The 26,247-nt window shown below is 48.2% G+C and overlaps 2 protein-coding genes across 6 annotated transcripts in view; one reads left to right on the forward strand and one right to left on the reverse strand.

Annotated features, from left to right (window-relative positions):
- Positions 1 to 7,004, forward strand: part of Cfap44 (cilia and flagella associated protein 44) — an 80,476-nt gene extending 73,472 nt beyond the window's left edge. Inside the window, exons 32-35 of the mRNA XM_057764606.1 lie at positions 220 to 421; positions 3,903 to 4,063; positions 5,210 to 5,344; positions 6,520 to 7,004. Of these exons, the coding sequence (XP_057620589.1) occupies positions 220 to 421; positions 3,903 to 4,063; positions 5,210 to 5,344; positions 6,520 to 6,711 (690 nt within the window). The 3' untranslated portion in view covers positions 6,712 to 7,004. The remainder of the gene's footprint in view (positions 1 to 219; positions 422 to 3,902; positions 4,064 to 5,209; positions 5,345 to 6,519) is intronic.
- Positions 7,005 to 10,281: 3,277 nt separating this feature from the next.
- Positions 10,282 to 26,247, reverse strand: part of Boc (BOC cell adhesion associated, oncogene regulated) — a 78,428-nt gene continuing 62,462 nt past the window's right edge. For 2 of the 5 annotated variants that reach the window (XM_057765257.1, XM_057765256.1), the window contains 13 exons: positions 25,866 to 26,138; positions 22,298 to 22,602; positions 19,064 to 19,226; positions 18,561 to 18,671; positions 17,926 to 18,132; positions 17,419 to 17,600; positions 16,810 to 16,915; positions 16,437 to 16,559; positions 14,032 to 14,253; positions 13,147 to 13,382; positions 12,874 to 12,953; positions 11,906 to 12,096; positions 10,282 to 10,997 (listed from right to left, as the gene is read on the reverse strand). In XM_057765257.1, coding sequence (XP_057621240.1) covers positions 10,816 to 10,997; positions 11,906 to 12,096; positions 12,874 to 12,953; positions 13,147 to 13,382; positions 14,032 to 14,253; positions 16,437 to 16,559; positions 16,810 to 16,915; positions 17,419 to 17,600; positions 17,926 to 18,132; positions 18,561 to 18,671; positions 19,064 to 19,226; positions 22,298 to 22,602; positions 25,866 to 26,138 — 2,381 coding nt within the window. In that variant the 3' untranslated portion in view covers positions 10,282 to 10,815. The remainder of the gene's footprint in view (positions 10,998 to 11,905; positions 12,097 to 12,873; positions 12,954 to 13,146; positions 13,383 to 14,031; positions 14,254 to 16,436; positions 16,560 to 16,809; positions 16,916 to 17,418; positions 17,601 to 17,925; positions 18,133 to 18,560; positions 18,672 to 19,063; positions 19,227 to 22,297; positions 22,603 to 25,865; positions 26,139 to 26,247) is intronic. The other 3 variants (XM_057765260.1, XM_057765258.1, XM_057765259.1) reach the window with 3 other exon arrangements.

Genomic DNA, 26,247 nt, shown 5'->3' on the forward strand with positions numbered 1-26,247 from the left:
CTGTTCCCAGAGAGATCCAATGTGGCTTATTCTCTGATGTCAACTTTCTGTTTGCCCGGTTGGTCACTGCCACTAGGGTTGAGAAAGAGAGAAGCCTCAGCATAAGGGGTTTTAAGCAAGGGACGGAAGAAGAAAGGATTCCTACAGCCTTGCCTTCCTTCCGTCTGACCTTTGTCTGCTTTGGTTCTGATTTCTCCTGGCTTTGTTTTGTATCTGTAGATAGAGTATGTGGTCTTTGGGGAGGTGCCTACCGACCTTTCTGGAACCTTGGTCTTTTCTAACCACTCCCTGGGGCGGCTGCAAGAGCGAATCATTCAGCTCCAGGAGGAAAACGCCCAGCAGCAAAAACTTAACAGAGAATGCAGGGAGAGGCGGAAGATGCTGATCCGGGAGAAGAGAGAGATGGCCAAAACCATCCATAGTGAGTAGCTCAACCGGTGGACCGCTATTACACTTTCTGGGACAAAAGGGAACTAACAGGTGGCTGGTTCCCAGCTTGGAAAACAGTAACCGCAGACCCGACATCACTGAGAGGAAACAAAACACCCTTCACTTCCTATTTGAAAGGGAAAAAATGCTGGCATGCAGTCTCTTTCTCTTTGTGTATAAGAAATATAGAATAACGTGGTTCGTCTCTGCTGGACCTGAAACTGTGCTTCGGACACAGGAAAGCCCTTCCTCTTTCTGGTACTGTGTACTGCTCCTCCAAGGTTGACCACTGGGTACAGATGCACGCATGCCAATGTGTTCTTACACTGTATGGAAAACTCTTCAGCATGCTTCACTCAGAGTCCCTGGTGGACTTTTGGAGATCATGTTTATTATTCATATTGCTTTAGGTAAATTTTCTCTTTAGCTAATAGTGCAATATCCCATTGTGTGGATGGTAACGTATTCACCTCTTCAAGTCACCTCTTGATGAGCACTTAGGTATATGGAGCTTTTCATTATCCCTGTAAGTCTTTTTATACATAATTCCTTATGCATGCGTGCACAAAAGGTCTCCAGGGTCGAAGAGCATTTGCCTGCTTTTCTCTGAAATGTCACCAAAACTGCTCCCCAGAGTGACAGAGCTCAGGTCTCCTTCCCAAAGCAGCATGTAAAAGCTGTTTGGATCTTTATTTGTTTATTTCAGGTTTTAATTTTTTCCCACAGTCCGGTGGGTGTCCAAACATACTCCATTGTGGTTTTAAGTCACACTTCTTTTTGAGACTGAACATCTTCACACACTCTTTTGCCATTCTTATGTTCCTTTCTGTGAGATCCGCTGTATCCTTTGCTCACTTTTCATTTGCCTTTAAATGAAAATTGATTTTAGGGAATTCTAAAGATTTTAGTTCATTATGTATTCTCATCGGGTCAACTTTTTTTTTTTTTTACTTTATAGTAAAGTGAAAAAAGGGGTATTTTAAATCTTAGTATGGTAAATTTATCTATTTATGATGTGTACTTTGTATGTGCCTTTTAAAGAAATCCTTTTCCTAAAGGTAAGTTTTGCCTGGGAATAATAATCCCAGGATTAGTACACAGGAGGTAGACACATCTCTGTGAATAGAAAGCCAGTCTGGTCTACATAGTGAGTTCCAGGACAGCCAGGGCTACATAGTGAGATCCTATTTTGAAAAGACAAACAAACAAACAAACAAACAAAAAACCCAAAAAGAAAGTAAGTTTTGATCCAGCAATCCCTCTATAGGATATATTCAAGAGAAATGAAGTCAGTATGTCAGTGAGTTATCTGCACACCTGTGCTCAGTGCAGAACTGTTTGCAAGAGTCAAGATACAAAATGAACCCAAGAGTTCCCTTGGCAGAGGAGTGGGCAAAGAAAATGTGCTACTAATCATATCAAAAATATCAGTAGTCTTAAAGAAGACCGAGACACTGTCACTTTACAGCAGTAGAGATGAATCTGGAGGGCACTGTGCTAAGCAAAACAAACCAGGCCCTGAAAAATAAAATGGCATATGATTTTACTAATAAGTGTCTTATAAAGAATGTTGAACTCATCAGGAGTGGTAGCACACACCTGTCACCTCAGTTTTCAGAAAACTGCCCCAAATTTGATGGTAGCCTGGCCCTACCTCATAAAACATAAATAAAATCCAGAAGCAGAGACTAGAAGTTTGGTGGTTGGTAGAGGCCTGTTGGATGGCATGGGATGGGGGTTTGGTGGTTGATAGAGGTTTGTTGGGTGAGACGGGTAGGGGATTTGATGGTTGATAGAGGCCTGTTGGTTGGGATGAATAGGGAGTTTGATGGCTGGAGAGGCCTGTTGGGTGACATGGGTAGAGGATTTGATAAGTAGTAGAGGCCTGTTGGTTGGGATGGAGATGGGGGAGTTGTGGGTGGATCAGTGCTACAAAATTTCAGGGAAATGCTAAATAGATACAGAGGTGTTCTTTTACAAACCGTGTGGTGACTAGTTAGCAACAATGGATTGCATTCCTTAAAATTGCTAAGAGAATAGATTTTAGGGGCTGGAGAGATGGCTCAGAGGTTAAAGCTCTTCCAGAGGATCTGGGTTCAATTCCCAGCACCCACATGACAGTTCACAACTCTATGTAACTCCCATTCCAGAAGATCCAACACCCTCACACAGACATATATGTAGGCAAAACACCAATGCACATAAAATAAAAATAAATCATAAAAAGAGAATAGGTTTTAAGTGCCCCCCCCCACACACAGCAGAGTGGGGTAGAAGATGATCGTGTGAAGTAATGTATCAATTACTTCAGTTTGACCCTTTCACAAGTCACGTTTTACAATAGCATGTTGTACATGATAAATGTATATATTTTGTCAGGGTTTTAAAACTTTTTTTAGTCTCCTCTATTATTAATGTTACTCACATTGTGTTTGTAATCTCCCTAGAATTAAGGTGGTGTGCAATGTAACATGAATAATAGGAAAACAGAAGAGAAGATAATCTTTGCTTTTTTTTTTTTTTGGTCTTTCAAGACACGGTTTCTTTATGTAACAGCCCTAGCTGTCCTGGAACTCTAGAACAGGCTGGCCTAGAACTCACTGCCTTCTGAGTGCTGGAATTAAACACCTGGTGATAATCATCTTTTTAAAATACTTTTTTATACTTTCTAATGTTTGGTATATAGAAGCTCTGTGGAAGTCGTCAAGTTCCAAAACAAAATGAATCCAATAAACGTACCTCCCAACTTAATGTTGCCTGCCTGTGAGGGGCGCATTCTGTTGTTTTCCCTTACCCAGAGAGAACCATTATTGCCGATTGTGTGTTTAGTGTTCCATGTCTTTAAAAAAAAAATATGAAAAGCAGTACACACATCTGTATGTATTCCTAGCTAGTAGGTTACTTTGGAGCCCTGTGAAACTGTTGTATATTATATGGCCTTTGGAAAAGACTCCTTTTACTATTATTTTCCAAGATTAGATGTGGAGTGGAGCAGCGGAGAAGAGGTGTGGGAACTAGAGGATGGGGCAGAGCAGACCAGGTGTGCCCTGAGAAGGACCACAAGGACTTACTGTAAAGTTTGCTTGGCGTCAGATGGAAAGTTCTACAAAGTGCCTGCTCCGTTCTTAATATTAGATTCTGTAGACATCAATTAGAACCATCGGACCACTTAACAATCTAGTTGGAACCCATCAGTAGTTGAGGGACAGAGGTCAGAGCACACAAGCCGCTCTGGGAAAATGGGGCCATTTTACACCGGGTTTTGAAAATGAGGAAGGCTGTCAGTGAACCGGCATTTTAAGTAAGCAAGCAAACATCCACGGAGGGGCGGGGGGGGGGGGGGGGGAGCTCTTGGTAACAAAAAGTCTTCATGGTCTTGCCAAAGCCGTTCCTTGGTATTTTCTCGTCACTGCTCTGTCCCTTTACTAACGGTTGGAGCTGCTGTGGAGACTGAGACAGTGATGGTCTTTCAGAGATGGAAGAGACGGTCCGCGATCTGATGATCAGCAAGTTTGGCCGAGTGATCGATCTGGAAGCCCTGCAGACGCTTTCTGTGAACACAACACTCGAAGAACTGAAGATCAAAAAACTGCGAAAGGAGCTAGCCAATGCGAAGGAGCTAAGGATGTGGGAGGTGAGAGGGAAGGGCCTGGCTGTATTTCCGGAGTTATAAAATCCTGGTGAGGCTTAAGTGGCTCCTGCAAACTGTCTGGGCAGCACCCAAGGGCCTACCTCACTTTCTCTGTCTCTGTCTCTGTCTCTGTCTCTCTCTCTCTCTCTCTCTCTCTCTCTCTCTCTCTCTCTCCCCTCCCTTCCCCCTCCCCTCTTTCCCCCCTCCCCCTCCCTCTCTCTCTCTCCTTCCTTCCCTTTTTCCTTCCTTCCTTCCTTCCTTCCTTCCTTCCTTCCTTCCTTCCTTCCTTCCTTCCTTCCTTCCTTTTTTCCTTCCCTCCTTCCTTCTGATAGCCCTGGCAATCTTGAAACTCACTCTGTAGACCATGCTGGCCTCAAACTAACAGATCTGCTTGCCTCTGCCTCCTGAGTGCTGGGATTAAAGGAGCCACCACTGTCCAGCCCCTTTCTCACTCTTTACTAGAGTCTTGTCTCTCTGAAGAGACAGCACCAGACCTGGGCTTTAGAGTCTCGGTTGCATATACAACGTGTGATGCCTTAAATTGTGTGTACTCTCACAGCTTTGAACATGGCACCACTGTTTTCTGAGAATCCTGTTCCTCTACTTAAGAGCATTGGCCTGCTATTCCAATTTGGACTTAGAAAACACATTGGGCGACTGGAGTTGTTACTCAATGAGGACAGAGCTTGCTTAGCCCAGGCAAGGTCCTGGGTTCAATCCCCAGCACAGTTAACAGATTGCACTTATATAGTCATCTGGATGGGCATTCCACGGCATCATAGCGCATCTGTGGGACTTGTAGGAGTCAGTTCTGTCTTCCCACCCAGTGGGTCTTGGTGATGGGATTCAAGTCCTTAGGCACGGCAGCAAGTGCTTTACAGTTGTCTTTACAGTCAAACCAGACTCAACGCAGTTGTTTCTGGCTCCAGATATATTTTCATGTACACATCGTGTTCCCTTTGCCTGATTGGTTTTACATTTAATTTTTTCCCAGTCTTGGGCATTGAACCCAAGGCCTGATACGTGTTTGGCAGACACTCTACCGGAGAGCTATGTCCCTACTGGTGGATTTGAGTGAGCTGGAGCCTCACTTGTCTTTATTTCCTCTCCTGTTCACGTCGTCCGTGCTCCGCCTTCCTTCCCTGACAGGAAAAGATTGCTCAGTTGCGGTGGGAACTGATGATGAAGACGAAAGAGCACACCCGAAAGCTGCACCAGATGAACGACCTGTGCATCGAGAAGAAGAAACTGGATTCCAGACTGAACACGCTCCAGAACCAGCAGGTGTGTTCCTTTCCAAGGGGAAAGTTTGCAGAACCCAGAGTCCTGCACAGCGCTGGCATTTAAACAGACCTGGAGCTTAGACCATTTCCAGGCCATCTACCCCCGGAGGCCGACTCAGTACTGGCCCTGTTAGAGTGGCTTCCCGGGGCGGGGGAGAGGGGACTAGCTTTCCCAAGTGCCTCTGGTGTGCTATGAGCTCAGCTGAGAACTTGTGATAGGCTTCGCCTTGATCTTGGAGAGGTAAGGGTATGTAAACATAAACAACGATACCAATGTGCTCCCTGAAATTGGTTGGTGTCAGGATCCATTTTCAGTATGTTTATTTGACTTGACAGGAATCTTGGATTGTAGAATGGTACATGTCACCCTATGAAATGCTCGCTAGTTTTCTACAGAGTGTATGATGGGTAGCGCCTATTTAATGTTTACCGAGCTGAGTCTTGTCCTCTGGTAACCCCACACCTACTATAGTGTCTGCGAAAACATCAGTTGTCTTTCGTAGCCTTCCCTGCTTTCTATTTTCTTTAAGCATCCTGGAAATAATTTAAACCAGGTGTTTTCAAATTTCGGTCCCCTGAAGAACAGCAGCTACGTCAGCTGGGATTTTGTTCAAAATATGCTGCGATTCCAGGCGGAGAAAACCATAGGCCACAAGGGTTGCACAGAGGGGCTGATCTGTTTTCATTGTAAGCGAAGTTTATATAGTCTTATTTGTAATATTACAGAGAAATCACAGATTTTCAGCTAAGGAAGAAGAAAGACCCTGCCCTAAGGTCATATAGGCTTCCACTTTATGCATAGTTCACTGCTATTTTAACATTTTTATTTGCAGTATCTATCAAAAGAAGGCTGCCTCTCGGCAGGCAGCCTTCACACAGATTTCAATTGTGCTAGAATTCTCAGCTTTCAGCTGGTGAGAGGCTTCCAGTAGACTCAAGTGGGACGGGCTCCTCTCCCATCTCGGTTCCTTTAATCTTTCTTTGTGTCTTGCCTCAGTGCTGGTGAGGGAAGGACTGAGAAAATAGCTCAAAGTACGTCCGAAGCAGGGTTGAATTTTAAAAGTTATCCAAAGGCACACATTTTAAGAGTAAGATTTCAGTAGAGAAATAAAAGTCCTCTGAAGAGGCGGTCACTGTTTAAATGGGCTGTAAGACTGGTATTTTCCCCCCAAACAGGGAAATGCCTTCCAGGGCCCTCGGAAAGCAGACACAGTGGCAAGACAGAAGATCACCGAGCTGGTCCAAACCCAGGCAGATAAGATCTTGGCCTTAAAGGAGGAGATTGCCCTTTTGCGGAAGAAAGGAGGGCTCATTCTCCCGCCCATCACATCCACACAAGAGAAGGAAATGAGGTCCATGGATGCTTAACTGCACGATCTCCTCATCTCCCACCCAGGAGTCCTGGTGGAACTCACCAGGCCTACTTCCCATTACCCATCCTCCCGCTATGGAGTCAACCATAGCGAGAGTGTAGAAAAGCCCCCTGCCATGTGAATTAACAGTATCTCTCCGCCTTAGAAATAACTGATGTATGACGTGTAATTATAGTTGTGCTAAGACAGGTTGGATGCTTCCAGCCTAACTTGAGCGTGAAGAAGGTTGGATCTTGTAATTTAAGAAAGCAGCTGTTACATACTGTGTCCTCAGCAACATCTGTTTTTCTGGTATTTTGACTAGCCGTCGGTAAGAAAAACTATTATTCAGCAATCAGTTAGAGACTTCCTTTGCTTTGTCCTTGGATCTTTTGAAAATAAACTGTTTGTGTTAAATAGTCTGTGAAGGGACCTAAGAGAAACAAGGCGAACCATCTTGCCAGTAATAACTTAGAGTAAGAAATGCAAATACGAACGTTGTTACTGTCAACTTCATCCAGCAGTTGTTGGAGGGCTTGGGGTTGAGGGAACACAGACAAAACAGCTGGCTTTGGGTTGGCAGAGGTGGCTTTGAGTCACCCACTGTTTCCGCAGACTCCTCAATTCCGAGGCTCACATTTTCCAAAATAAGTCAAGGGAGTTTTTCTCCTGGCGCTCTGCGACTCCAGCTGAGTTCCATCGCCCCGCGCTTTCCTGTGCCCTGTGCCCTCTGTAGGGGTGCACTTGATCCATTACCAGCTTGCAACCAGATGAGGAAGGCATGAAATAGATTGTCATCTCTGAGGGACGAACGCTAGCAGCCCCCTTTGACTATGTGTGACATTTTCAACTCAAGAGTGTACTTGCGGTCTCATGAAGGGTAGATTGGAATTCGTGGCCGCACCCCTTACAGAATAATCTCCCTGGCATGTGGTGTCCTCCCAGGGGTGACACTTTGGATGCCTAGGTGCACTGTCTGCACCCATACCATAAACCTCAGCACAGCTGGCAGAGGCTGTACTGGAGAGTCTTTCCCAGTTTCGGTGCCTCACATCTGTGAGCACAGTCGCCAGCAACGTAGACAGACACATCTGTGCCTTTGCGCAGAGTCAGAATATTGAAAAAAATCATATTGCCACAGGGTGCATCAGTTTTAAGGGCTCCAATTCACCAAATAGTCTCAGTCTTCCTCCCTAGCGCGCTGTTGACATTTGTAGACTTTGATGGTTCCCCGACTTACTAGCTCTCAGACTGCAGGTCACATCTCATACCGCAATGCCTACAGCTGACTCCGAAGAAGTTTGAGGCCACAGAGCTCCGGGGGGCCCTCCGGCAGGCAGCAAGGGACCTGACATCCATGCAGAGTCATTGCAAGTGGTTAGATACAGAGGCCAGTTGGAAGCCAACCCCAGATGAGCCAAGCCACGTGATTTAGTCCAGTAAGCTTACTGGTAACAACTTTGGGTTCTGACCCTCGTACAGCGATTCGGTTCTCAACCTTTGGGTCGTGACCCTTCCGGCAAACCTCCATCTCCAAAGATATTTACATTACAGTTTATAACAGTAGCAAATTTTCATTTAGGAAGTAGCAATGAGAATAATTTTATGGGTGGGGGTCACAATATGAGGAGCTGTATTAAAGGGTTGCAGCTTTAGGAAGGTTGATATGGAAGATGCAGAACTGGGTCCAGACAGACCAATAACAGCCATCTAGAATGGACTATAGCGGAAGCCTCTAGACTGCTCTGGGTCCCAATATCCCTTGTCACACTTTTGGGGTTCAGGTGACTGGTCAAAGCCCGCTGACGTCACAGTGTCAGCTGTCCTTTTCAGGGTGCTGGGTGAGAGCTGAGGTATAACCAGGAAGCTCTCGGGTCTGGCTTTTCTGATAGAATTTTAACACCCATGTGTCAACCCACACATTCCCTGTCTACTTCAGGAAGCTGGCAGGTAGTGCAGTAGGTGATAGCATTTTCCTTGGAAGGATAAATTGCTTACCAGTCCATTCCTCGTGGTTCACGTGGAACATGGTAGTGTCTGTGTGAACAAGACATGACATCATTGTGTCTCTACTGTTGTAAAAGGGGGCAACTCAGGGCAGGGCCACCCAGAAGCCATCGCCTTGCATAATGTAGAGTAGCTTGAAGCAACCCGATCTCCACACTCAGCTGTGTGTGCCTCTCTAAATTAAACCAGATGAGTGCTAACCATAGCATTCATTGCACCCAGAGGTGAGAGGGTTTGTGGGGCTCAGGAATCCGGTGGCAGAGCACCTGGGTGTCCATGGTTAGCTCTGAAAGCCTGGGGAACCCCGTCCATGTCTGAAGGGATGAGAACAGCAAGCCGGCTGTCAGGTGTTGCTTTTAGTGGCGTTCACCGAGGCCCACTTGACAGTTTAGATCACGAAGAAGTAAAAGCAAAGTGAGGTTTCTGAAGAAACAAATTTCCGACCGTCTGGCAGGTGAACTGTAGCTCAGACTGGAACTGAATTAGCAAATACTGCGAACATCAGCTCTGCCCACTGCTTTCCTGGAAGGACTTCAATGGCTTCACTACCTGTGATTGAAATCACCTTACTTCCTCTATTCCAGTATTATCCGCTCCACTCCTATAATTTACACGTTCTTTACAGTTATCTCAATAAATACTTTGAAAGCATTGTCTTGCTAAAAAAACAAAACAACAACAACAACAACAACAACAAAGCTGCATTTTAAGGAAGGCTCTTGCATTTATGGAAAACGGATGCAAATCTATAGAAGGGCAGGTGCAGTACTTCTTCTGCCCAGCAGATGGTGGACTCATCCCAAACAATCAGACTGAAGGCAGTTCCCTGGGCTTCTTAGGATTCTGTTTATCAAATTCTTTGAGTAGAAGCAGAGTTTGATACAACTCTTAATAAGATTAAAAGTGTCAGGCAACATTTCAGCTCTTCATTTGCCTGAAATGTACAATCCTTCCCCATGCAATGAACGCTTGTGTGAAAACTTGCATTGAAATTTCCAGTTTCCAGTTAGTTCCACGCATAAAGGTTTTAAGTTTATACAGACAAACACACACAAACACACATACACACACACACAGACAGGCACACGCCAACCTATGGATGATCTTTTGTGGAACAACACTAAATAAATGTTGGCTTGAAATGAGTCGACTCCTCCAGCATTGAATGGTAACTTTAGAATGAGGGGACCACATGTTCATATGTAGCACAGCATTAAAATGAATGGTGAATACACACACATACACACACACGCACGCACGCATGCACACCTCCCTAAGAAGGATCAGTTTCATTCCCGCAATTGGCAGACAATCACCTCCGGTCCAGGAAGAGAGCAGGAACCTGCTCCGCTCTGTCCGCGTATTCCCTCCTGGAGGAAACAGTTACGAATGTCATTTTACACGAGTCAAACACAATGCTCATTGTTTAAAAATTCAAAAACATGAAAACCATCTGCTGCTGTTTGCAGAGTTTATCACTTGATGGGTTAGAGATGTCAACGAGCAGTTATTTTCTGCTGGTACTCCGAGACAGGACTCCCACCCGCTAAAGAAAGCGTTGACTCACACATGACTCGGCTGAAGGTTACAGAAGACTAAACATTTATTTAGAAGTTACAGTGTTTGTTTTTACAGAGATATGTTGTCACAGATTATTGACTCTGGATGGTCCTTAAGGTTTACTGTGCTGTACACATCTGGGCCTTTTCTCATGGCATCTTGAAAATGTGTCCTGTGCCACCAAGTCCGAGTGGCTTTCCTCTGGCTCCAGTCTGCTGCAGCACAGCTTTTGGTGTTTTCCTCCTGCTGGCTCTTTGTGAGCAGGGCACTTAGGGTCCTTCCGCCAACAGCCTCAGGCAGCTGCAGGTTCCGGGGGCCACCTGAAGCCTGTCAATCTGTGCCACTGGACTTGAGTTGTCTTGCTGCTTGTTTTCCTCCTTGTGCCATAAAGGGGAGGATTCCCTATCTCTCCGGAATTATAGAAACACATATACATTTATTTACAAGTGCATAAATATATAAATATGGCTATAATAGAAAAATAAATACCAATTTTCTCTGTCTCTTTGAAAACAACAACAATATATAGTCTTTCTGGGATATTGGCTTCAGCCTAAATTGTCGGAGGCGGTGTTTCAAAAGATACATGAACTGATGGGCTGGGAGAAAGCCGTACCCCAAGGTCCTGTCCTGTGTAGGAAGGGTGCTGGGGACACCAGTCTCCTCCACCCACTTGGCAGGAGTCAAAACTGTCTACTTCTTCAACTGGTACAAGGCCCAAACAGCACCGGGGCCCTGCGGGGAGAAAAAAGTAGGCAACATTAAAATCCAGACTGTCCAAAGAGTCTTGAGCTAATTACTTGTTATCAGTGGTTAGCCACACTGGTCACACTGGTCACCCTGGCCCAGGAAGGAGAGGACCACTTACTAACCACCCATGTTGGGACCAGAGAGTCTAAACAGCTTTAGAGTGCTTTAGAGTCTAAAACACGCTGCTTGTGGCCATTGGCTATGTGCACGAGACACAAAGGGAGACCCAACTCTTTCTAGGTTCAGGCTGTGGTGCTACAATCCATTCCCCTTGTCCAGCCAAATATTATTTTCATGATGATTGGTCTGACTCTGGGAGCTGATGCTCTTTTAGAACTTAATGTCCTACAGATGGTTCAGGATGGACCTGGAATTGGTATGTACATCCCAGAAGCTAAGAGAAACCAGCTAATCCTCTGAAGTACCAAAGGCTCCCAACCAAGTCCTCGGGTGGCCCCTGGAAGAACAAGTTCTGTGAAGCACACGGTTCAAGGGTGACGTGTGTATGAACATGGCTCCCTGATGACTGATGAGAACCACTCCCCAATTAAGACATGACTCAACAGAGCAAGGGATTAGAGAGGCCGCCATGTGATGAGAGGCAGACTCTGCGAATGGCCCTGAACCTGAAATGGAGAGACCAAACAGGCTTCCTCCTTTGGAATTACAGAATGTCTTTCTTCTCTGCCTTTGAGGATCGCAGCGACAGTGGAATTAGACTAACCTGGCAGCACCCCCTACCTCCCCAGGCCCTTAGTAGCAAAAGGGAGCGAGCAGCCATTCACCCCAACTCCAAAATGCTTCCTTGAAGACAGCGGTCCCTTTTCCTTGAAGCCATTCCTGGCTTATGGGTGACCACATCAGACAGTTTCTCCCTGTTGCCCCTGACTGACCTGAGTGATATGGAGGATCCCACGAAACTTCCAGGCCAGGACCCTCGGGTGCCCTCCTCATTGCTGTCTGGCACGTGGTGACAGGTTGCTTCTGGAGGTGACAGCAGTCTTGAGGTTGGAGCAGCTGGTGAGTTGAGTCATCAGGCAATGTGTATAAGAAAGGGCCTTCCTCAGAGCTCGACTTGGGACCTCTGCATCGTACAAGAGTAGATGGGATGGGTAAGGCAGGGCAGAATGAGCCTGGCCTCTCAGGCTCTGGCTCCTTTCCTCCCATCTAAAGGTGTCTGATCGCCGGGCGGTGGTGGCGCACGCCTTTAATCCCAGCACTCGGGAGGCAGAGGCAGGCGGATCTCTGTGAGTTCGAGACCAGCCTGGTCTACAAGAGCTAGTTCCAGGACAGGCTCCAAAACCACAGAGAAACCCTGTCTCGAAAAACCAAAAAAAAAAAAAAAAAAAAAAAAAAAAATAAAGGTGTCTGATCAGGTCAGAGCTGAGAGCACACACCATTCCCCTGTGAACACCAGGAGGTGCCACACTTAATTCAACCAGTGATAGTTTAGTGGGAGATGGCAAACATTGTTCAGGGGCCTGCAGGCAAAATCGGTTCTATCTCAAGGGTTTGGGTGAGTCAGTGAGCAACAGGTGCTGAGAAACAGCTGAAGCCCCCAAGCAAGAAGAGAGAAACTGTGCACACAGCGCCTCGTTCATGGAGTGACTGAGCAGGAAGGGCATCATAACTGGGCACACAGCACCTCACCCACGGGGCAACTGAGCAGGAAGGGCATCATAACTGTGCACGCAGCACTTGCCCATGGGGTAATTGCTATGGGAAGCACAAATGGCAAACTTGGGGATCCTTGCAAGAAGCGTTGCTTGACTCTGAGTGAGACTTTGGTCACAAGGAGCTAAAGAGTATGGGAGGCTCTGGGGCTTGGGACTAAAAGCAGGGTTGGGAAGGGCCTGGTTACCTGACAGCCTGCTGGCTCTGAGGGTCATATCCACTGCCAACAATGGTCTGCCTAAGTGGGCTGCTGGCATCTTCCTGCTGCTGAAGGACAGGAGAAGGAAAGGTCATGCCAGGAGTCCAAGCAACCTCCCAGAGCTCACTGTTGAGCGGGGTGAGCTGTGGTTGACTGTAGGGAGCCCAGCCCAGCAGCTCTGGATGTACAGGGAGAAGGCCCAAGGGGCAGCTCATTGTCCTCCATATACGCACCTGGGGCCCACACTCACGAGCCCATTACCTGTGCAAGCTCTCCTGGGAAGTGACGCTGAGGTTTCCTGCCTGGACAGCCCGCTACAGCCACAGGGCATCCCCGGCTTCCGTGCAGTCGGCTGGCACAGGCCCGTCCATTGATGCCACTGAGGTAAGGCTGCCCATTGGCTTGATGGCCTGGAAGTCCGCCCAATGGCACCATGGTGTATTGGCAGGAGGAAGACAGGAGGGCGCTTCGAGGAAAACCCAGATCTGTTGTATGTTCTGAAGAGCAGAAGACAGAAGTATACTTAGCCTCCTGGGAAAAGCCTCCCCCTCACCATGTCAGAGGCTGTAGGCAGGGAGATGACTGTCCAAAAGCCTGACGATGCTTTTTCTGAGACTTCTCATCTCCCATTTCTTCTTTTGGGTGAAGAAAATAGAAAGACAATGGGGCAATGGCTTAGGGAGCAACGATGGGTGAGAAGGGCCATTGTTTAGTAGGGGAGTCAGCTGAGGTTATTGCTATTTGAAGCAGAAATTAGCAGGCAAGTCAGGTTAGCCCACGAGGAAAGGAAGGCTCAAGGCAGCCCCTGCTGGATGGAATAGCAAAAAATGGAAAGAGGTGGGGGCAGTTTGTATACGAACATGTGTTTGAGAAACAGTTTCAGACACTGGAAAAGAACAAAGCAGGTAAACACCAAGAGCCAGAGGTGTGATAGAATACTTTGCTCTGGATAGACATCTGCAAGCCGAGAGGGAAGAAGCCGAGAGGGCTTGCCTCAGATAGTCCCTATTTCTGTGGGACCTCTGGGGTCACCTGGTAGCTTGAGCCATCAAGGAGGTCCAGCCTGGGAACTTGCCTGCTTGTTGGGCTGAGAGACCTCCTCCCTCCCCCAGCTTGTTCCTGTCTGTGCTGAGGTGTGGTACTCACTCTGCTTAGCCCAGGCCCTCCAGAGGCAGAAGGGGATGAAAGTCACGATGATGAGGACGATGGAGCCCAAAACAACTCCCACAATCAGATAGGGCAGGTCACTGGCACGTGCCACCATGGCCCCAGTGCCCACTGGCCGCTCCATGGTTTCGAGGGGTGGAGGCTGTGGTGGGGGCAGAGTTAAGGGCGGGGGCCGACCAGGCTGACCGGAAATTTTCCGAGCTGCAGTTGAAGACAAAACTCACATCAGTATCGATTTCTCTGTCATTTTCTCTACAACAAATAGGAAAACAGAGCACTCCTCAGATGCATGGATACAGGAAATGGGCCAAGCTCCCAAGATGGGGGTCGTGATAGCCCTTATTTGGATCACATCTGTAACTTAGCGTGACACTGGTACCTAACGTGAAGTGCATTGTTGGGGTGGCCTGGAACATATTCCAGCATACATGTTTGTGAGCCAAGCACTGAGTAGCGGACAGGGGTAGTTGTGTTTTCTGAAAGCACAATTAAATGCGTGGGAGCCGTGAAGGACCTCTGGCGGAAGACCCTTCCCACAGCTTTGCTACTTCTAGGTGATGTGAAATACTAGCTATTAGCTTGGGTTGCAGTGGAGAAGGACATCAGGGGACATTGCAGGACAGATGATAACTGGTAAATGTGAATGTTCCTCACTGGGGTTTGCGACTGCAGGGGAACCTGCATGAACTCTGCCACACACTTTTCTCTCTGCTTTCTGATGTCACAGCCTCCTGGTCTAGCACCATTCATCCTTTCTTCTGCTCCTCCGATCCCGGAAGGCCTTCCTAGTTCCTTTCAGCCTGTGTAAGCTCTGTTCCCATGATCCTCCTAAGTCCTAAGGACTCTGGACCCAGGCAACCTTTTTGTTTGTTTGTTTGTTTGTTTTGAGACAGGGTTTCCCTTTGTAGCATTGGAACCTGTCCTGGAACTCACTCTTGTAAATCAGGCTGACTTCGAACTCACAGAGGTGCACCTGTCTCTGCCTCCCGGAGTGCTGGGATTAGAGGCCTGCGCCACCACCCTGCCACCTACTGCTTCTATCAGACACTTTGAGCATCCCCAAAGAATCAGCCATGGTAACTTTCCCAGTCCTTTTTTCCATTCCTATGTGGTCCATTTCTCTTTTTGCCCTCTCCATCCCAATAGACGGCAGTCACCTGAGCAGTGCTCCAAGTGAAAACCCCGAGCTTGCTTTTAAGTACTTTACTATCCCCCAACCCAGCATGCACTTGGCCCATGTCCTGCCCAAAAGCAATGATGAAAACTGTTCTTTTCACCTTTATTTTAGAGTCCCAGCTCTCTCCCCTCAGCCCACCCGTGACCCTTATTACAAAGACGTCTCACGAGGACCTCTTCCGGCTCACAGTCCCTGCAAACTGCACTAGCTCCTCCTCTGGCATCCTTCAGTGACCCGCTGCTGCTGGTGTCTCTGGCCTTTCTCCTAAGCTGCCCCCTCTCCTCCCATTGGAGCCGCTTTTTAGGTTTGACAGGTCCCCCAGGCCACTCCCTCCTCATTCCAGCCTAGAGAGACAGTCTGAAGACCTAAGAAGGCCTTATGAAGCTGCTTGCGTTCCCTGAGTACCCTGTGTTCAGACTGATGTGAGTTTGGGCTGTGTGCACATATGTCCCTCTCTTTGGTGGGCATGGCACCGAGGCCATGCGCACACGGGAGGTGCTGAGTATTGGTGAGGTGACCAAAGGCACTGTAAAATGGGACAGAGAACACTGTTGTCTCAGTCACAGGCGAGTGCTGTTTTCTCTGGATTCCTTTGTGGTCTTCTGATTGTGTCCCTGGCAATACTTGGCTTCATCTCATTTTGAGTATTTAAAAACTGGAATGGCTGAGCAATGCACACATTTTAAGAAGTGCATGTGGGTGTTTAATGTATCAGTGCAGAAAAGAAGCCTGGGCTTGTAGCTATCTGGGACTGTTTGATGGTTCTACCATATCTTGGTTGTGTAACTTTGGCCAAGATGCATATATAATAAGTTTCCTGATGTTCAGATCTCCTTCCCATCTTACCAGGCTGCAGTGGAATTAAACCAACCAACCAACCAACCAACCAACCATCCAACCAACCAACCAACCAACCAACCAACCAACATACATACATACAAAAACCCAAGAAATATATCATACGTGGAACATTTCCATCTTAAGATGGGGTCTATTCCTAATGAGATCATGGGTCAGTTAATTCTCAAGTCCTTGAAGCCGTCATGATGGTAACCTACACATGTCGACACAAAGTCCAAAGAAATAGGAAGGGTGGCGACTGATGAGGTCCGGGATTCTTGGAAAGGGATACCAGAGTGGGTGGAAGCAAGACTCTGCTCAACCTCATGGGGATTCCCAGGACAGGAGGGGACCCCGGGAGAATCACCTTTGGTCTCACAGATCATGACGTTGCTGAATTCGCTCTCCCCTCCTTCATTGAAGCACTGCATCTTAATGTCGTAGGAGGTCTCCGGCTGCAGGTGACTGATGGAGTGCCAGTACCTGTCCCCTGGGAAGGAGAGTGGGGGTCACTATGGTTGTTTATTGCCACTGACCAACACAGGAGGCACAGGAGAATTATTTGGTGACCACCCATGTTTCTACTTTGCTGTGGTCATTAAAAAAGAAGCACACTGAGTCTTTTAATTAGATGGTTCCAGGTGTGTCATAAATGACTCAATGACACTGAGCACAGATAGGTTTTACCTACCCCAGACCTCCTCTTTGTCAACAAAGGACACACTATCCACACATCTTACCTTCCACCATGTCCTTCTTGTAATCACTGTCATTATCGCTATCCGTGGGCCGGTAGTAGATATAGAAGCCATGGATTGGAGTGTTGTTGTTACTGGCTGGGATATACTACATGGAATGGAGAAGAGACATGTTGATAGTGCATCAGAGACATCATCAAAGCCAAACCACAAAGCTGTGCAGTCTCCTCCCTAGGGTTTGAACTTTGTGGGGGCCCCAGCAAACATTCCTGACTAAGTCCCCCGGGTTCTCTGAAGAAGACTGTAGAGATCGGGCATTATTTTATTTTGCCGATGAGCCCTGGAGTTTTTAGAATAAATAAATTGCACTTATTCCAAGACTTTGGTTCCTGAGCCCCCTGAAAACACAAAGGTGACACTGGTCAAGTATTGGGACTCCCTGCGGTATCAGGTGAAAGGCAGGAGGATAAGTGGGATGCAATAGAAAGAGGGAGCCAGGTCACAAGAGACAGCTAACAGCAGCTCCAGCGACTATCACCCTCCCAGGTCCCCCACGGGATCTGAACCTTCGGGTGTACCAAATGGGGAGCCAAGCTTACAGACATGTAAGAGGAAGACCATTCCCATGGTGTTGGTAGCCAGGCTGCTTACCATCCACTTGAGCATAATGGTGGTCTCGTTGACTGCATCCGTGAAGGTGATATAAGGGCCTGCCACGGGCCTCTCGTATACACGGCCACTATATCCTGACACCACGTAGGGCCGGGAGGGAGCACTAGGTTCACTCTCTCCTAGCATGTTCAAGGCTCGGACGCGGAACTTGTAGGAAATGCCTGTCAGAGAACCCCTCCTTGAGTTCCAGAAATACAGTTGATTCCCCCACTGCCCACGGAGGCCTAACCCAGGGAGATCTGATCAGCTCTTCCCCAAAGAGGTCTACACAGGACCCATAAGAATGTGCAGCCTCCTCAAGCCACACAGGAAGTGACTCTGGGCTCTTCTGTGGAGAGAGGAAGGAGGAGGGGCTGAGGCAGAACCACAGATTCCACACCCGTGAGTACTAGGGGGAAGGATGAAGGGAAAGACCCTCTATTGTTCCTCCTACTCCATGTGGTACCAGGGCAGAGAGGCCCAGGAAGAGAGACACCAGGCCCCTACCTTTCTCCAGGCCTGTGATCTCCACAGACAGCCTCGAGGGAGGGATGGCACTGGTGGCCAGTATCCAATCTCCCACTTTTTTTAGCTTCTTGTACTCCACGCGGAAAGACTGGATGGGGAAACCTCCGTTGCCGCGGGGAATCCAGGTCACATACACAGAGGTCTCTGAGGCCATGGAGATGGTGGGTCTGTCTGGAGCTTCTGGGGCTGGGATGGCCACGCACAGAGGAAAGATGCAGGAAGACAGAGACACCATGGGATGATGCTGTGGGCTGACTAGACCCAGCCTGGCCCGACAGGGCCTGTACATTCTCCCAGCCCCCAGCCCTCTGCCTGCTGCTGTTTGTTTCATATCCCTCCGCGTGGGAGAAGGCCCAGAGCTAAATCTTCTTCTACTCTTCCCCCCAGAGAACTGCTGCTCTCTGAACCCACAGACTCAGTAATTCTAGTATTTTATCCCAAGTATTCCAAGCTGTAATTTTTGTTTTTCACTGTGGTTACTAAGGAGATGCTAAGAATATGTCACCAGACTCCTGGGCTACAGAACCCTAACCTCATTCAGCCTGCAGCAACATGCCTCTGTGAAAGTTTGTCCCCATTGCTCATAGCCTGCCCCCAACTGCTGCTGGGCTTACGGGAGAGGCGGCCTTGGTCAGGTTGGCTGCTGCTCTGGGGGTTGGCACCAGGGTCATCTTTCTGGATCTGCTGCTCCTTGCTGGCCACGATCTCAGGTTTGGGCCTCCGGCCTGGGAGGGAAGGGATTGAGAACAGCAAGTGAGAGAGAATATGAGCCCTCCCTCATCAAAATCTTTTCTTGCCTAAGGATCTACCCAGGGCCATGACGAGATGATACAAATATGATTTGAGAGTATTGAAAGTGTGGTGTAATCCCCAGCTTCGGCCAACTCAACTATTGGCCCCTGTGCTTGGGAGAGATGGCAGGGTGCCAGAGAGGAGGCTCATCCCTTACATGAAGAAAGGTAAGCACGTTAGCCCAGGCATATAAGTCCACAGAGGCAGTTACTAGAGGACAGAGCTGTGGATGAAGAGCTGTACAAAGCCAACAGGATTTTGCACCGGGGCCTCCTATAACTTGCCCTGGCCTTTGGACCTCTGAGCTAGGCACTTTGGACTTTACCTGTTCGGAAGGTGACCATGGCCGTCTGGCCCTCTCCGGCACAGTTGTAGGCCGCCATCTCCACTTCATATAAACTTCCAGGATCAAGACCAGTAAGGGTGAGGTGATGCTGGCTGGCTGGAATGCCAGAGATGGTCCAGTCATCAGAGGCGTTTGTGACCTGCTGAAGAAGGTGACTGGGGTAAGGACCAGCCTCTCCTCTAGCGTCCAGGAGGGCTTCAGCCTGAGCCCACATGGACAGGAAGAGGGGATGGACCGTGGGCCAAGTTGGGAGCAGGTGGAACTGTAGGTCCCATCTCCTTGTCTCTCGAGTAATAATCCCATGAGGGAAGCTTGCAAGGATGGCTAGAAAGCCAAGCTCAAACTGCTGGGAACTGCACCTAAGGCCACCCCTCCCCTGTCTCCTGCAACTTCCTCCTCTAAGGTTCACTCTGTTTGCATCCTGAGTCAAACACAGAACCTTCCATCCAGATAAAGGGGGACACGGCCGAGAACGATGACCAAAGCCGTATCAATGGGATGCGCACCAGAGTGTTCTCGCCGTGAGGGCACTACCTCACCCGCCCGCAAGTCTCAGCAATCAGTCTTTATTCTGCTCTGACATCACAGGCAAGGGGCCTAAGCTGAGAGAACTGAAGAATTTGTTCAAGGCTGCAGAGCTAGTCATCCCAGTCTTCCACCACGAGGAGTCTGGGAGTAGAAAACTCCAAGTCCTAACTTAATAACTATGACCGAACTCCCTCACTCCCCAGCCCTGAGCCGTTCATTTCTAAAACAAGGCAAATATGACGTCTTGAGGAATTCTGAGGTCAAATTAGATGACGTGGCAAGGGTGAGGTCCCCAACAAATAAACACCTAGCTCGTTTGTCTCCTCCCTTTATGTATGTGTCACCCTCTGAGATTTCTCAACTTAGTTTTTTCTGCTCTCCATCCACGCTTTTGAAGCTTAAAAACAGGGTCCATGTTAAGGATTATAAATGAATTTTTAATAAAAATTATGACAGGGTTCCAGGCACCCCAAAGGCAATGGCGAGAGATAATTTCATGCAACCCTCCATCTTTTAAGAGGGGCCAGCTCCATGTATCTCAGAATGTCTTCCAGAATGGAAGCTGGGGTTTGATGAGGAAAGCAAGCAGCTGGTGGCAAAAGCTCTCATCCCTACGTAGAGTATTCCAGAGTAGAACAAAACCTCCCATTCAAGGCAAGGGGATGGTCTGAGCTCATTAACATTGGACTTCCAGGATTTGTTCCAAGGGGAAAGGTTTTCACAAACTGAGAATCCCCAGTGGTGCTAGAAACCCAAACACAGTAGCCCATGTCTACAGTGGACTAGGAGATGAAACTTGTTTCATGGATATGAAAATCAGAGGACTAATTTCCAATGTCCTGCAGAAGACAGGGCATGAAAAACACACAACCCAGTTCTGACTTCTGATCCCAATATTCTCTCTTGGGTGACGACCATTAAGCTATATTACTACCACAAGCAAGAACGGCTTTCAAGACATACTTTCCCCCTTGGCAAGTCCACCTAAAAGCTCCAACTGTTCCACAGGGCAGTGCCTAATGGAAACCAGACTCAGCAGGGGCCCTGTCTTAACTGTCACTTCTCTGTACCCCCTCCTCCTTCTGTCCTCCCAGAACTGGCCTCATACTTCTACTGGGACCCAGAAATGAAAATAAAAAAGGCAAGGGTAATTAGTCACTGTCACACACACTGGGAGGTGTACGCAGCCTCGGCCTGGCATTTCCGGATTACCCCGGTGCAATGCCGCCTGCCTGCCTGTTGTGGGAGGTAGCTTCAGGGCCACCTATTGGCCTGAAAAATATTATTCTTATTCTCACACTGGCTTTTGTCTCTTGGGTACCATGCTTGGCCTTCCCTGATTTTGGCCTGCAATTCACAGGGAGGTGTCTGATTACACAGGAAAATAAAGATGGGGCCCAGCCCTGCCCTGGAACACAGGCTAAACCAGGCTGTTACTTTTCATAAAACCCTTCACACCTTTTGCTGTTCCTAGGAGTGGGGCAGAGGTGGGGATGGTGGTGCCTCCTATGCCTACCCGGGAAACTACATGGCAGTACACGGTGTTGCTTGGTCTCAGGAACTTTCTGACCACCTAATGTCTCTGGGAACTTCTCTGGCTCCCAGGTCTTCGGGGAGGGCGAGACAAAGCCAAGGACAGCCTGTGAGAGGCCAGCCGTGTTTGCAGTGGGACCTGGTTTGTGCGGGGTCAGAACACTCCACCCAGGAAGGGTAGTCTTGCCTTCCTGTTTGCGTTTGAAATAGGAAAAAGTGGGTAAATATTTTCAGTTCCATTTCACATTCCCACATTTTCTTCCAAGTGCACAAACCATCTTTATAAGCAATAAATAAATAAATAAACAAATAGAATTCTAAATGGATATAAACTCCACATTTAGAATAGGCTGTTGGTGCTAAAAAATTTTAATCCATTTAAAAACCAGCACTTTTCTACTATCTGAAGGGATTAGAAAGAAACAGCACAAAGCTGTGGTGGGCGGAAAGGCTGTTTTATGAGGAATGTTATCTTCCTTCCACAGCCTGAAGGCCTTGGTCCTCCTCATCACAGTATCCAAGACCATGGGACCAGCACAGCTCTGTCTCTGCAGCCTCTTGCAATCTAAAAGACTCTCCCTGACCCTTCTACAATAGCCCCTGGACAGATTGCCTTTGTTGGGAGGAAACAGCTAAGATCTCAATATTGTGACGTGCCAGGCTCTACTGCCTGCTGGTTAAACTGGAGCTACCTCAGTATCTGAGGACTGAGAGCAGTTCACAGCCTACTTTGCTTCCTGATATTTGTTTTCCTGGCTGGACAAACCATTTGCCCTGCTAAAGTCTCCACAGGGATGCTTTAAAAAGAGCTTGCTTTGGTTGAAAACAAATTGAAATAGCATCACCAAAACATGGTGGGGGTAAATGGGGGGGATGGTGATGGTAATGGGAGGGAGGGAGTTATTACTGGACTTCATTAACTTCTAGGTAAAAAGTACACAAAGCTTACACCATGCAGACAGAGGCTCTATGTGGGCCTCTGAGCCACCACCTGTCTGTATTGCCATGAGCATTACAAGAGGAGGTAGCGATGGGCATTTGAGAACAGAAGGGCACAGTTGTGGCACCTACTGGGGCCTGACTTCAGGTTAGGAGACCGAGGGATTCCCTTCAGCCTCACAGGGAGAGGGTGCTACAGCGCCGGGGTCATACCTTACGATGTTTCACCACGTAGTACAGGATGGGCGCTTGGCTACTGCCCTCATGCCGGGGTCGCCAGATCAGCTCATAGGAATCAGTCTTGGAGGTTCGGGGTGAGCTGAGGATGATGGGGGCCTCTGCAGGAGCGACTTGTTCCTCTCCCAGGCACTTCAGGGAAGTTGGTTGTACTGATGTGGGAGGCTTAACAAGCCCTAGTTTCTCCTGCAGCATCTGGTCAGTTCTGCTGGGTCTGGAGGGCGGCATGGGAGGTGTGGCAGCGACTGGCTTAGCATCCCTCCCGGGTCTCAGGGTGGTGTCTGAGGACCAAGCAGGAAAGAGAAGGGAAGGAGGAAGGTGTTAGTGGCCCTGATCACCTGCCAGGGAGAAAACAGAAGAAAATCAGAGGAAACCTAAGACCCCATCAACCACACTCTGCAGAAGAGAAGGCTGGTGCCCTTGTCCTGCCAGAAGGAAAAGGATGCATGTCTACTTGGATCAGGCCTCTTGCTGCTGTTTGAAGGCAGAAAACAGGCAGCGTCTGTGTAGCCTGTTGCCTGTGTCTTCAGGATGTGTATTTGAGTGGTGCTGAGGTTTATATTTAATTTTTATTGCATTTTATTAAGTGTGTGTGCTCGCGCGTGCACCCCACAGAGTGAATATGGTGGTCAGAGGACAACTTTGGGGAGTTGGCTGTCCATGTGGGTGGGTCCTGGGGCTTGAACTCAGGTCTTCAGCCTTGGCAGGAAGCGCCTTTACCTGCTGAGCCATCTCATTGGCTCAGATGTGATAGCTTAAATGTCAAATATTCCCTACAGGTTCGTGTGTTAAAAGATTGGTTTCCAGCCAATAGTGCATTTTAGGGGATTTGGGGCCTCTCTGGAGGCAGTAGGTCACTGTGGCGTATTTCTGAAGGTTGTCCCTCCCCCCAGTCCCTTCCTCTCTGTTTACTATCTGCTATACTATTTCTGTCACAGGAACTGACATGAAGTTTTTCCTCCCTCTGCTCCCAGACTCAGCAGATCGGGAAGCTCTGCACTAAAACCTCCAAAACTGTGAACCAAAACAAATGATTCCCACCCTATGAGCTGTTTTCTCCTTCAGTGCTATTTTGTCTGCTACAGGGCTGGAGAAAGTGACGAGCACAGAAAGTTGGCACCAGAGAAGTGGGATTGAGGTTACAGTTAAATCTGCCTTGTGGTTCTTGTGCCTTTTGGTGCTGATTTATAGGAAGGATCTGGAGAATGAATCTGAGTGCTAAGAAAGCTAGGGCGCTGTCCACAGAACTTAATGGACCTCTGGTGGGAGCCCAGAAAAGCAGGATGCTGATGGGGATGACAGGAGAGACTGCTTAAGATAGAACAAGACAGACGTAAGCTAGACTTAAGAACTTTAGATAGGAAAGATAGAACGAGAACACAGTGGCAAACACTTCTCCGAAAGCTAAGTTTGAAAGCAACAGAGGAATTAAAGGAAATTACAAGGGGGTCAGCATCCAGCCCATGGCATGCTTAGTGCTAGTTGATTTTACAAGGTCTATAGCGAGTTAGGAAAAAAAGGACCGCAAAACCATTTGAAAAACAAACATTTGGCCATGGAGGTGGTTAAAGCCATCAGAGCCATTCAGAGGAAGCCACATATTTTGTACCAAGTTGGTACAAAAGACATCTTGAAAGCATGTCAAGAAATGGCTTTACCCCACTCAGGGTGGCCTCAAGTGTGTAAAGACTTTGCTTTGAGATGAGACCTCTCTGGGACAACCTGGTCACACGGGGTCACTTTGGGAAGTGTTTCTCCTTCACCCAGACATTCAAACATCCATTGACCACTCTGTTGTAGCTGGGTTCCAGATGGGATAGGTTGTTACCTGAGCAAACCAAAGACCTTAGTGCCATCCACAAGGGACGAGTTGTGTAGATAGGCAGAGTGCAAGAGCTGTGAGGTCACAGAAACTTCCTCCCAAGAGGAAGGCCCGAGAGACCGGGCAGTGCAGAACAAAATCACAGTCCCTGCGGGGAGCCCTTCAGACAGTGGCACGTGCAACCATGGGCTACAACAGAGCTCCAAGAAAGTGAGAGATACCCTCAAACACGGAATGCTTGCCAAGGAATGCAAGGCGCTAACACGAGAGGCGGGGCAGGTGGGCTGCAAATGCCCAAGCCTGCCGAGGTCCATGTCCATGCTGCCTACATACTGGATACAGAGCTATGGGTCTGAAGACTCATCCTGTTGGGTTTGGGTTTTGCTTTGTTCCTATCTCTCCTTTCTACGCCACTCCATCTTTTTGAAATGACTGTGTTTACTCTGTGCTGTTGTGAATGGAAAGCATAATGCTAATCTATTCTGTAGCTCATAGCAGAGAGCTTGTCTCGAGTCTCAGAAGAGACTTTGAACTTGGACTTTTTTTAAAATTTATTTTTTATTTGTGTGTATGCACCTGTATGAGTTTATGTGCACTATGTGAGTGCAGAAGCCTTTGGGAACCAGAAGAGGGAGCCAGAGCTCCTGAACTAGAGTTACAGGGAGTGGTAAGCTACTTGACATTGGTTCTGGGAACTGAACTTGGGTCCTCCAGTTGAGGGCGGACTTGCGATGGTTAATCTTGAATGTCAGCTTGGCTTGGTTGAGAAACACATTGGAGGTTAGGAAAGCACACCTCTGGGTTTAGAGATTTAAGGTGTTTCCTGAGAGGTTTAACCAAAGGAAAGACCCGCCTTTAACATAGGAACTGCCATCTTATAGGCTAAAGGCCCAGTGGAATAACAGAGGAGAAGAAAAAGCCAGTTCTTCAAAGTTGTTCCCCTAGGGCATCTCTTACAGCGATGAACAAGCACACACAAATTATCCCATTTTGTTATGCTGGGCTGGGAACATGTCCTTTCACCATGAAACTTTAACACTACACACAATGGCAGTCTTCTCCTTCTCTACCGAGGTGACTGGAGTCATGAACTCAATTGGGAATGCTCTCTGAGACTCTAGAAGCAAGAGCAGCGTGGTAACAATTCCATCCTCAGACTTTCCCAGCCTCTGTCTCAACCCCACTATACACCACCCCCATCGGATGTTGAGAGCTCATAATGATCACACACACAGTCATCCCCTGTAGTCTTCTCTCAAATTCTTTCCTGGTTTTGCCTCCTTTACAGGAAGTGTTTTCAGTAGAGGGTGTCTTTCTCGTGTGCTTCATTCCTTCACAATCGGTGCCCCAGCAGTACAAGGGACAACTCACAATAGGTGCCCCACCAAGGACACAAGGGACAACTCACAATAGGTGCCCCACCAGGGACACAAGGGACAACTGCTAAAAAGGAAGGACCTACTTGCCCTTGTCTTAAAGTCCTGGTTTTTAAGCTTGATTCTGCATAATCACAGAAGCCCACAAACTTGGAAAGCTAATTCACTTTTGAAATTCCCACCAAAGAGGTCATATTCACAAATGGAAATTTGCACACTTGATTTACTAATACGGGAGTGCGGTTTTGATCTTGCAACCGCAAGTCACTAAGGTTGAGTGTACTTGAGGAAAGGGCTGTAGACCTGCTCAGCTGGAGTCGCTGACCTCGGGGCTGCTTACACTCACCTGGCCGGGCAGTTCTCAGTTGGACCACAGCATGGGCACTGCCCACTTCATTCTCAGCCATGCACTGGTACACGCCTTCGTCCTCAGGCCCAACACTGACCACGCGCAGGGCTCTGCGAGACAGCCGGAGGCGCCGGCTGGAGGTGAGGGGCACGGCATTCCTCAGCCACAGCACAGAGGGTGGGGGGTTCCCGCGAACCTCACAGGTGAGCTTTGCACTCTGGCCCCATGGGATGACCAGCTGGGACAGCTCCACAGTGACCTCGGGGGGTTCTGTGGAGAAAACAGATCAGAACGTGGAGGGTTGCATTTTCCCACCCCAAGGACTACAAAGCCTGGAATGAGACACTGCCTTTGAGTGGCTTCCTCCTCCTTGGCAGTG

This window comes from Chionomys nivalis, chromosome 3 (assembly GCF_950005125.1).
Source record: "Chionomys nivalis chromosome 3, mChiNiv1.1, whole genome shotgun sequence".
NCBI lineage: Eukaryota > Metazoa > Chordata > Mammalia > Rodentia > Cricetidae > Chionomys > Chionomys nivalis.